Source organism: Passer domesticus, chromosome 9 (assembly GCF_036417665.1).
Source record: "Passer domesticus isolate bPasDom1 chromosome 9, bPasDom1.hap1, whole genome shotgun sequence".
Taxonomy (NCBI): Eukaryota; Metazoa; Chordata; class Aves; order Passeriformes; family Passeridae; genus Passer; species Passer domesticus.
Genome location: NC_087482.1, coordinates 13,943,701 through 13,954,718, shown reverse-complemented (window position 1 = coordinate 13,954,718; position 11,018 = coordinate 13,943,701). Strand labels below are relative to the sequence as shown.

The following is an 11,018-nucleotide window of genomic DNA, read 5'->3' as shown; positions in this document are numbered from 1 at the left end:
CAGACACAGGTGGTGGAGCGGGATAGCCTGGGAAAGTGGTGATAGTTATACCAAAAACAGCACGTAGATAGCTGATAGCTAGTTAGCCAATGGTGAGCTGGGATTTTGCACTATGCATGAACTAATTAAAAGGTGTATAATAATCGGTGATTCGGGAATAAAGACGAGACTTGTCGATCATCATATTGTGAGCGAGTCTTCCTTCTCCATCAGGCACGCGTTGTTTCCTGTGGTGGTCACACTGGGGTCTTTGGTGTTCTCTGAGGCCGAAGGCTGTGGTCTTCCTCATGACTGAACTTTTGAACTTTTCTCTATTGTGCGTGCACTGTGGTCCCCTGGTGCTTATCTGAGTACGTCTGTTGGTTGGATCAGCTTGGAGACAGAGGAGCTCCTTAGTCTAGGCTTCCTGCATTCCCTGGTCTTCTCCTGGTGTTATGAGTAAAAAAGTGATCTGTAGCTATGATATTTTATTAAAAATCCTTTCCTAGGATTTTTCCCCTCCTGAGGAGCTGAGGGCCTCAGGAAAGAAATGTAAACAATAACGATCTGCTACTGTGGAATGCAACAGGTGCATCTTCCATTGGTCCATGTGGATTGTTTTCACTTGATGACCAATCACAGCCAACTGTGTTGAGCCTGTGAGCAGTCACAAGATTTTTGTTATGCATTCTATTCTATTCTTCTTCTTTGTAGCCTTCTGGTCATTTTTTCCTCTCTGTTGTTTTTGTATAGTTTTACTGTAGTATTTTAATAGAATATATAATAAATCAGCCTTCTGAAATGGAGTCAAGCCTCGTGTCTCCACACCTGGGGTGTTCGCCCCAACAGATTACCCATTTTTTTTAAGGCTGCAAAGTTAAACAGGTTGGGCCAGTTGTTGTGAGTTGAAATGTTGACTATTTGTTGTTGCTAGCTTCATGTAGCAATCACCTCTTGTTAATAGTTTTTCTTCAATTACCTGTCAATGGTTAGAAATCAAGCGCAGTTGTCCCCCTGCTGCTTCCCAGGAGCCTGAAGGTAGCAGGGGGAGGTGACATCAGAGCTGGTATGCAGATGAGAATGCATTTCACCAAATTTTGCAATTTTCCAGGAAAAAAAACCCTAAAAACAAGAAGCCAACATGGAATTATTAAACCTAAGTAATGTCTAAAAGTGAGGAACTTAATCCTTAGTATCTGCTAAGATCCTTTTTACTTTTCACCCTAACCTGAAAGGATGTCAGCTAGAAAGAGGACCTGTAATGTTAGACCAAAAAAGCAGAATTCCCACTACTCCCTCGAGGACGGAAGCCCCAGCTCTCCCTGCATACCAGCGGACACAGCTGCATCATCCTCCTCCTCCGTGCCACTCCTGGCAGCAGCGGGGGTGCGGGCGACCTGTTGTTTCTCCCCAACCTGAGCTGAATTTTTTTAATAAAGGCATTAAAAAGGAGAAAGATCTCCTGCCCTGTTTATGACACTGGTATTGTCCTTCATAGCAAGAAGCTTCAGAAATTTGCATTTTCCTATGCCCTTTGTACCTTGGCAGAGTTTTCTTAAGTAAAAGGTTAAAATTCAACATATAATTCTACAATTTAAAATTTAAATGCTTAGTCCATATATTGCTAACTTAATTGAACCCCCCAAAACCTCCATTTCAACAGCAGCCCCTGGCTGGCTTCTGCCTGCCCACACCGTGGGCATCCACGGCTCCTCCTGGGCATGGAGCTCAGTCAGTGCTGGTGCTGGGTGGGCTTTGCTGCTGCTGCCACCTGGACAATGGGGTGACCGCTTGTCCTAGGTTACAGTATAAACATGTATTCCATTCCCATCCTCAAGAGCTGCTGAAACCAGGAGCCTTATCTCCTGTTAATCAACAAGATCACCGCTCTGTCTCCACCTACCAAGGAGAAGAAAACACAAGTTTTCCTAGGTGCCGTAGGCTTTTGGAGAATGCACATTCCCGAGGACAGGCAGATTGTGAGCCCTCTCTACCTTGTCACCCACAAGAAGAACGATTTCCACTGGTGTCCTGAACAGCAACAAGTCCTTGCCCAGATTAAGCAGGCAATCGCTCATGCGGTAGCTCTTGGCCCAGTCAGGATGGGACCAGAGGTGAAGAATGTGCTCTACTCTGCAGCTGGGAACCATGGTTTGTCCTGGAGTCTTTGGCAGAGGTGCCTGGTGAGACTCAAGGCTGACCACTAGGATTCTGGAGATGGAGTTATGAAGGCTCTGAAGTAAACTACATTCCCAGAGAGAAGGAAATCTTGGCTGCCTATGAAGGAGTTCAAGCTGCCTCAGAAGTAACTGGCACCAAAACGCAGCTGCTTCTGGCACCCCAGCTACCAGTGCTGGGCTGGATGTTTAAAGGAAATGTTCCCTCCACACATCACGCCACTGACACCACATGGAGCAAATGGATTGCCCTCATCACGCAGCGCACCCAGATTGGAAATGCGAATGGCCCTGGCATTTGGGAAATTCTATCAAACTGGCCTGAAGGGGAGACTTTTGGATTGTCTTCTGAAGAAGAAGAGGAGCAAGTGGCATGTGCCAAGGAAGCCCCACCATATAGTGAGCTACCGGAGCCTATCAGACAATATGCCCTCTTCTGTAATGGTTCCTGCTGAATTATAGGCACTAACTGGAAATGGAAAGCTGCAGCGTGGAACCCCACAGGACAAGTTGCACAAGTTACTGAGGGACAAGCTGGATCAAGTCAGGTTGCACAGCTTAAAGCCGTCCAGCTGGCTTTGGCTATTGCCAAACGAGAGAAGTGGCTGAGGCTCTATCTCTACGCCAATTCATGGATGGCAGCTAATGCTCTGTGGGGATGGCTGCATTGCTGGAAAAAGGCCAACTGGCAGCGCAGAGGGAAACCCATCTGGGCCACCAAGATTTGGCAGGACATTGCCACCCGAGTAGAGAGGCTGATCGTGAGATTCGACATGTGGATGTGCATGTACCCGAGAGTCGGGCTAATGAAGAGCATCACAACAACAAACAGGTGGACCAAGCTGCCAAGGTGAAAGTATCACAGGTGGATCTAGACTGGCAGCACAAGGGAGAATCATTCCTAGCTCTCTCGTTGGGCCCACGGTGCTTCTGGTCGTCAGGGGAGAGATGCAACATAGCGATGGGCCCGTGACCGAGGGGTGGGCCTTGCTATGGACAACATCTCACAGGTCATCCACAACTGCGAGAGCTGCGCTGCAATCAAACAGGCCAAGCGGGTGAAGCCTCTGTGGTACGGTGGGCGATGGTTGAAGTACAGGTATGGGGAAGCCTGGCAAACTGACCTCACCACGCTTCCCCAAACCTGCCAAGGCAAGCGCTACATGCTGACCATGGTAGAACCTACCACAGAGTGGTTGGAAACCTACCCTGTGCCTCATGCTACTGCCTGGAACACCATCTTGGGCCTAGAAAAGCAAATCCTGTGGAGACAAGGCACCCCTGAGAGAATTGAGTCAGACAATGGAATTCATTTCAAGAACAGCCTTATCAACACCTGGGCCAGAGAACATGGCATTGAAAGGACATATCATATCCCCTATCACACACCAGCTGCCGGGAAAGTTGAATGATGCAACGCACTACTTAAAACTATCCTGAAGGCACTTGGTGGAGGAACCTTCAGGAACTGGGAACTGAACTTAGCAAAAGCCATCTGGATGGTCAAAACCTGAGGACCTATCAATCCTGGTGCTGCCCAGTCTGAACCCCTGCACACAGGGGATGGAGACAAAGTTCCTGTGATACACATGAAAGGTATTTTAGGAAAGACTGTTTGGATTAATCCCACCACAAGCAGGGGCAAACCCATCTGTGGGTATTTTTGCTCAAGGACCTGGTTGCACTGGCTAGGTAATGCAGAAGGACAAGGAAAGTTGTTGTGTACCACAAGGAAATCTAACCTAATTTTAAGCAAGAATTGTGTGTAAAGTTTCATTTTATATAATATATATAGATAGATAGATACATATATATAGTAAGAGGATATTGGCTTGGGTATAGATGGTAATAGAATAAGGGTTAGATTATGTCCTAGATTATAATATAAAATTATGTTCTATTCCCATCCTCAAGAGCTGCTGAAACCAGGAGAGGCATTGTTTCTTCCTTATCTCCTGTTAATGGGTCCATCAATGTCTTGCCACATGACTCAGAGATAACTCCCTCCCAGAGCCATTTCTGTTTCATGGCTAATCAAGGACCCACAGCATGAGGCAGAATGTTATCAGCCCACTGTGAGATGCTCTGCCCATGGGGGAGGAGCTAAGCATCCCCAGCTGGATATAATCTGGGTTTTGGGACACAACAAGCAGTCTTTCCACTGGATTCCCAGAGGAACCGCCGCCCTTACCCACTGCTTTTCCAGAGGATGAAAGCTACCAGATTGTTTCTACAGGATCACCACTTCCACAAGTCCATTTCATCTGGACTGCTACCACCACCCTAACTAGCAGGGTGTCAGCAGGCTGTATTCTGACCCTGTCAGTGGTTTTTCTTTTGTATTATTGCATGAATTTTGTTTTTTTTTTTCCCTTTTTCTAATAAATTGTATTTCTGACTTGGAGTCTCTCACTGGTTTTGCTTTGAAACCACAACACAGATCCTTCTCTTTATTTCAACAGAAGAATGGGCCGCTGCCTACCCTGCAACTGGGAGTGGGGAGGGTGGGGGGCGGTGGGGTGGGGTGTCGCCTTCAGTGATTCCTAGAGGGCAAGGCAAGGGGTCTCAGAGGCAGAGGAAGGGATGTGTTGGTCTCCGGAGGGGCTGGAAGGTGCTGGGCTGATCCTGGGGTCCCTAGAGGAACTCGAGTTGGCTGGGATGGGACAGACGGAGAGAAAAAAAGGGATGAAGGCAGCTTGGGGAGGCCCATGGGGAGAGCAGGTGGCAGTGGGATCTACGGGGTAAAAGGAGGTTTCCGTGTAGACAGTTGTTCTGGGCTCCTCTTCACAGAACATTTGAGAGGGCTGTCCAGGCCGTCCCTGCTGCTGGAGGAGCTGCTCACGCTGGCTGGGTGTGAGGTGCAGCCACCGTCTTCCAACTCCTCTCCCGAGGTGCTCCTGTGCAGAGAGGAGGTGGCTGAGGCCCCAGCTGCCAGTGGCACACAGGGAGCCTCCTGCACAGCAGGGCCCAGAGCTGGCAAGGCTCCCCAGCACGGCTGGAGCTGCTGGCACAGCTGGGCCCAGCTGGACAGCTGCCCCTCAAGGCCCCGGCCAGCAGGGCACGGCTCTGGGCAGGGTCCCTGGCCAGGAGCGGGCCCCAGAGCGCCTCTGCCTTTCAAGGGCAACCTCGGCCCTGCTCTTTCTCCTCCCCACCTCCCTCTGCCTCTGCCCTGTGCCCCTGGGGCTGCTCTTGGCCAGGAAGCCTCAGTGGGAGCCAGCACTGGCTGCAGCCCCAGCGGGGCCCCCAGGACAAGGCCCAGCAATTGAGAGGCCAATGGAAGCACTGGGCAGCAGCAGAACCCTCAGCAGAGATATCTGGACAACCAGGGACTGGCCACAGCTCCACTGCAAACTCTCTGGGAATATTCCCTGACTATGAGCAGCCTTTAAAGGAAGCTGCTTGAGACAGAGAATCGCGAAACACTCACCGTTTTCTCTTCGAGCAATACCAGATTCTGGCATAGCACATCATCAGGGACAGTGCTGCAGGTGCCACAATGGCCATCAACGTAATCAAAAAGGATGTTTCCGAGCTGAAAGTTCTTCTCATGCTTTTCCAATCTGTTGAGTTCTCGGCTGCATCTGTTGGAGCAATGGGGAGCGTGAGCCCGTGCTGTGCTGCACTGCTGAAATGCAGCGTGGTGCATACGGGCAGGACGTCCTCACTCCCTGTTTCCCCCAGATCTGGGGCCTGCAGGCATTTTGCTGCCCCTTGGCACAGGACTGCTCAGTACCCAAACCCCTGACCCTGCATGCTATAATTCCTCTGTGCTGTGCCCTTCTGTTCCAGGTAACACTTGTCAAAGACATGGATAAGGACAAGGAAAATGGCCAGGATTTTGGAGCTGCTCCAGGGCCCTCTCTCCTGCAAAGAGCAGGCCCCTCCAGATATGCTCAGAGTCTGGGAAATTGCAGGGGGATCTTAGGGTGTGCATGGACTGTGGTGCATGGATGACTTCCCGCTGTGCCGGGCACGGTGTGTCCACATGTGCAGCCAAAGCCCCCGGTTACTCTGTCCCAGGGGAAGGCTGAGGGAAATGCACCCACCACGCTGGCTGTCCACGCCACTCTGTTTTTGTTCCAGATGTTTGGAAATGTCCAGGGACTTACGAGCTCCTGTAGGTTTCTTCTTCCTTCTTGGAGGACCTTAAGAGAAATATTTCCGTTTCCCAGGAATGGATCCCACAAAACGAAGTCCCAGCCTGTGGGGACAGCAGGGACACACTACTCACCCCTGCGATGGGAGTGGGGCTTGTGTGCAGCATCCACCAAAGTCCTCCCTGCAGACACACCTGAAACTCAACAGCCACAGAAGCTTCTGCCATCTCTGCTGATCTGCACGGGCACCACTGAGCCGCAGGAGCGGTGAGGGGATCGCGCAGGGCGAGGGCACACACGTGCCTGGTTCTGTGCTGGCACCTGCAGTGATGCCCCCCTGGCCAAGCTTTGGGCTCTGAGCTGGCAGCTCTCCCAGGGAAAAGGCCTTGACCTACCCTCAGCATCTCCCAGAGGCTCAGTAATGGGTACACATTGGGAATCCAGATCATCTTCATCAAACGTATTATCTTCGTCATCAGGATTGTCTTCATCATCAGGTTCACCTGCAAAGGACGGACAGAACAGCTCCTGTGACACTGTTGAAGATTCTCCTTCAGGCCCGAGTGGCAGTAACGGCACCTGGGTGATTGGTGCCCTCCAAGGCACTCCCTCAGCTCTGCCTCCCACTCAGGAGCAGGGGCATGGGGAGCACGTGCCTGCAGTGGCCCCACACTGGCATGGAAGGAGCCCCTTGCAGGGCAGTTGGGGCAGAAAGGACTCCCTGGAGCTGCCAGCAGCTCTAAAGCCAGCCCCAGGCAGGGCCAGGGTGTGGCAGTGGCAGCAGGAGCAGCTCAGGCTCCCTGGGGCTGGCAAAGGAGCTGCCAAAGGCTCAGCCCCGGGGCACAGCCCTGGGCCCGGCCCCTTCCCTCTCTGCCCTTCTCCCTGGCTGCACAGAGCACATGGAAGGACACACTGGCATTGCACACGGGAGGAAGATGGACAGCTAAACGCTCCTTCCTCCCACTGACAGCAATCCTGTGGGATCACTGTAGGGTACAAGAGTAGAAATTTGGAGGCCAGGATTTCCAGAATCCATCAAACTTCGGAGGATCTTAAGGGAAATGACAGAGGAATATCACTCTGGACAATGATTACACTTGGACAATGATTGCTCTGTTAGCAAAGAGTTGCTGAAAACCTACCATCACCAAGCTCCAACATCCTTAAACTGTGCTTTAACAGCGTTTCCCAGTGATGGAAGTCACGTTCCCAGTCTAGAAAGGAGCACAGATGGGAACTGTTCCATGCTGTGCTGGGATCCCCTTGTATAGGGAACCAAGCACTGCAAGGGGGTCAGGTAATGCTGTGTGCCTGCACTGCCAAGCAGCAGAGAGGGCAGCTGAAGCCTCAGCAGGGCTCAGGCCCAGAGGCACAGCAATTACCTCCGGGGCCTTTGCCTGGCATCGCCTCCCTTCCTGGGGCAGAGGCTGCCATGGAGCCACTGCTTCCTCCGGGAAATGCAGCTGTCAGCACACTCTCTCCTTCCATGTCTGCAGAAAGGAAAAAGGACAGCTGAATCAGGTGGGTTTGTTTCCCAATGGGAATGTGGCATCCTCAGGAGGCAATGCTTGTTTAAGTAATGGATAAGATTAAGGAGAAAGACCAGGGCCCTTCCTCCTCCAAAGAACTGCCCCTCCAGATGCGCTCACAGACTGGGAAAGTGCAGGGGATCTCAGGGTGGGCCATGGTGCAGTTTGGGCTCCCTGGCAGCTGATGCCAAATGCCTTCCTGCAGAGGCTGGGCAGAAGCTGCAGCCAGGCCAGGCTGGGAAACAGCCCTGCAGGGCATGAAAGCAGCAGCAGCAGCAGCAGCGGGGCAGCGAGGCTGCCATGGATCCCTTCCCGCTGTGCCGGGCACGGCGTGTCCAGATGTGCAGCCAAAGCCCCCGGCTGCTGAGTCCCAGGGGGAAGCATGAGGGAAATGCACCCACCACGTTGTCTCTCCAGGTCACTCCAGATCCTGTCCATCTGTTTGGATGCCTCCAGGGACTTCCTGTCTCCTCCAGGTTTGTTCCTCCTTCTCGGAGGACCTTAAGAAAAGCATTTGCATTTCAGGTGAATGGATCCCACTGAACCAGGGCTCAGCCTGCGGGGTCAGCAGTCACACACTACTCACCCGTGCCATGGGAGCGGGGCTTGTGTGCAGCAACCAGGAAAGGAGCCTGAAAAGTCTTTCCTGCAGACACACCTGAAACTCAACAGCCACAGAAGCTCCTGTCACCTGATTCCTGCAAGGTTCTCAATGATTATTCTTTTACCAACATTGAAAACATACCTGGTGGAGGGTTAAGACCCTGGAAATCATCATTAAGCCAAGCTGCTGGAGAAGCCTTCCTAGCATGCTCATCTAGAGGGGAGCACAGATCAGATCAGACCCATTTCCATGGTGTGCTGGGATCCTCCTCTGCCTTAGAGAACTGGGCACTGCAAGGGGGTCGGGTAAGGCCTTGGCTGCCAGTTGTCAGTGGACAAGGCCAAAGCAGCACACGGGCCTGGGGAGCTCTGGACTGGCTCTGGTCACTCTCCACCCACTTTGCAGGCCCTGTGCAACATCCCTGGAGTGGTGGCTGGAGGAGCCCAGGGACCATGGGGGCTCTCTCCCTCCCACAGAGGAAACCCTCCCCAAAGCCCTGGGCAAAACCATCCCCAGCGCTTCCCGGGGAGCAGGGAGCGCTGTCCCGGGAAAGGGCAGCCAGGCTGCCGGCTCACCTGCTCGCCACACTTGGAGTGGAGCAGCCTGTGCAGCCCTGGCAGGCAGGGCCACGGCCAGGAGGAGCAGGAGGAAGAGGTGCAGAGCAAGGGCCATGGTGCCTTGTCCTCTGCCAGTCCCGCAGCTCTTGCTGCCACCTCTGTCCTGACACCGCTGTCCCAATGTCAGCACCGCTGCTGCCACCGCTGCTGCTGCCGCCGCAACAGTTGTGCTCAGGGACTGACTGCTGGCTCCTTGTGCTGCTCTGCAACCACGGGGCTCTGGCACCTCTGTGATCTCAGAGCCTTCTGTGACCTCATGGCCAGGGTGGAGATCTTTGGAGTGGGTTCTGCTTTCTTCGGAAGGGAGCTCATCCTGCCCAGCTGCTCTGCCCAAGGGCTGTGACACAGTCCCAGCTCAGCTGATCTCACAGGCTGGGACATGAAGGGATGCAGAGCAGCTCTGCCGAGAAGGACTTGGGGTTGCTGCTAGAAGAGAGGCTGGACATGAGCCAGCCATGTGCATCCAAAGGAGAGTGCCCAGCAGGTTGAAGGAGGTGACTCCCCCCCTCTGCTCTGGTGGGACCCCACCTGGAGTAATGTGGAAGACGTTTTACAGTGACCTCTGTGAGCCATCGAGAAGTTAGGTAGGAGGATCCATGTTTACAACTAAAATAGCTTTCCAGCAATTTTCTATGTCATTGATCATAGAAACCAAGAAAGAAAGGATAAATAAAAGAAACCTGCAACTCCCTATTCCAATGAGTATTTTGCTTGTATCTCGCGACCAATGAGTAAAGTATAAAGTTAAGAGCTTTGTAAAAATGCAGAAAAAGCATGCAGGCTAGAATAAAAACAGGGTTTGAAGCCTTCTGGAAATGGACTGTGTTGCTTTGTAGTGTCTCAGTCTCTACCACGACAGAGTACTGCATCCTGCTCTGGGTCCCCAAGACAGGAAGGACACGGTCCTGTTGGATCTAGTCCAGAGGAGGGACTAAATGCTCTGAGGGCTGGAGCCCTTCTGCTTTGGAGACAGGCTGGGAGAGCTGGCAGTGTTCAGCCTGGAAGAGAGAAGACTCCAGGGACACCTGATTGCTGCCTTTCAGGGCCTTATGGGGGCTTGTAAAGAGATGGGGACAGAATTTTTAATAGAGTCTTTTGTGACCAAACCGAGGGGGAATGGTTTTAATCTAAAAGATGGTAAATTCAGACTAGATGAAAGAAACACATTTTTTACACTGTTTGTTATGAAACCCTGGCACAGGTTACCCAGAGAAGTGGACATCCATCCCTGCAGACATTCAAGCTCCTGCTCTGAGCAACCTGACCTAGTTCAAGGTGTCCCTGCTCACTCCAGGCCATTGGGACTAGATGGCCTTTAAATGTCCCTTCCAAGCCAAGCCATTCTGTGCTCCTGTGCACCATCAAAGCAGTGCTGCATTAGTGCTGGGCTGATTATGCTGGCACCTGTATTTTGGTACTTGTGCCATTTAGCAATTGGCCACGAGAGGATTGATGGGCTGGACAGTGAAGTCTGCAAATAACACACAGTGTGCTCAAGGAGAAACAGGAGAGGAACACGGCTTCCAGTTCTGATAAATGCCAGCATTTTGCTGCCCATTCCTGGTTAGAGAAATAAAGGAATGTCCTGAAGATCCCTTCATGTGGGTGCATTATTGGCCGTATCAGTACTTGTGTTCTGTAAAACAGGTTAAGTTGTTACAGCTTCTTGCCCCATTTATCCCTGGATAAACCCCAAATACTGCATTGCTCCTTGTCTACTTTCTTCCAAGTCAGGGCAAATTTTGTTCATTACTGAGTGGGACATAGTCATCTGTTCACAAGCAAATTCCTCTTGCCATTCACACAATGGCTAGACTGCTTTGTTGATTTGCTCCAATTGGACTGTAATTAAGGCCTACCTCTCACTAGAATTAAAGCTGATGCATTGGGAGGCAAAGTGTTCAGTCATTTCTCCTGGAGTCTGACACTGTAGAGAGCTGTTCTGTAACCAAATGACATTTGAAGACAGGTGTAGTCTACCATACTTCTGGCATACTAAAAGTGAGAAAAAACCC

At 51.7% G+C, this 11,018-nt stretch overlaps 1 protein-coding gene across 2 annotated transcripts; it reads right to left on the bottom strand.

Moving 5' to 3' along the window:
* Positions 1 to 4,706: 4,706 nt before the first annotated feature.
* On the bottom strand, positions 4,707 to 8,856 carry LOC135307186 (uncharacterized). Of its 2 annotated transcripts, none has more exons than XM_064431807.1 (10): positions 8,528 to 8,856; positions 8,369 to 8,446; positions 8,184 to 8,282; positions 7,636 to 7,743; positions 7,396 to 7,467; positions 6,649 to 6,756; positions 6,388 to 6,447; positions 6,203 to 6,301; positions 5,584 to 5,737; positions 4,707 to 5,053 (listed from the first exon to the last, which is right to left on the bottom strand). In XM_064431807.1, the coding sequence occupies exons 3-10, from the start codon at positions 8,218 to 8,220 to the stop codon at positions 4,891 to 4,893; spliced, it is 801 nt and encodes a 266-aa protein (XP_064287877.1). In that variant the 5' UTR covers positions 8,221 to 8,282; positions 8,369 to 8,446; positions 8,528 to 8,856; the 3' UTR covers positions 4,707 to 4,890. The 2 variants fall into 2 exon arrangements, with proteins under 2 accessions (XP_064287877.1, XP_064287876.1); XM_064431806.1 differs by having other exon boundaries at positions 8,369 to 8,440.
* Positions 8,857 to 11,018: the final 2,162 nt, after the last annotated feature.

Coding starts and splice junctions, on each gene's coding strand:
- LOC135307186 (XM_064431807.1), bottom strand. CDS start 8,220: ATGGACAGGATCTGGAGTGACCTGGAGAGACAACGTG. Junction 7,468..7,635: donor GCCAGGCAAAGGCCCCGGAG/GTAATTGCTGTG, acceptor GCTCCTTTCTAG/ACTGGGAACGTGACTTCCAT. Junction 5,738..6,202: donor TGGCGTGGACAGCCAGCGTG/GTGGGTGCATTT, acceptor TTGCTCCAACAG/ATGCAGCCGAGAACTCAACA.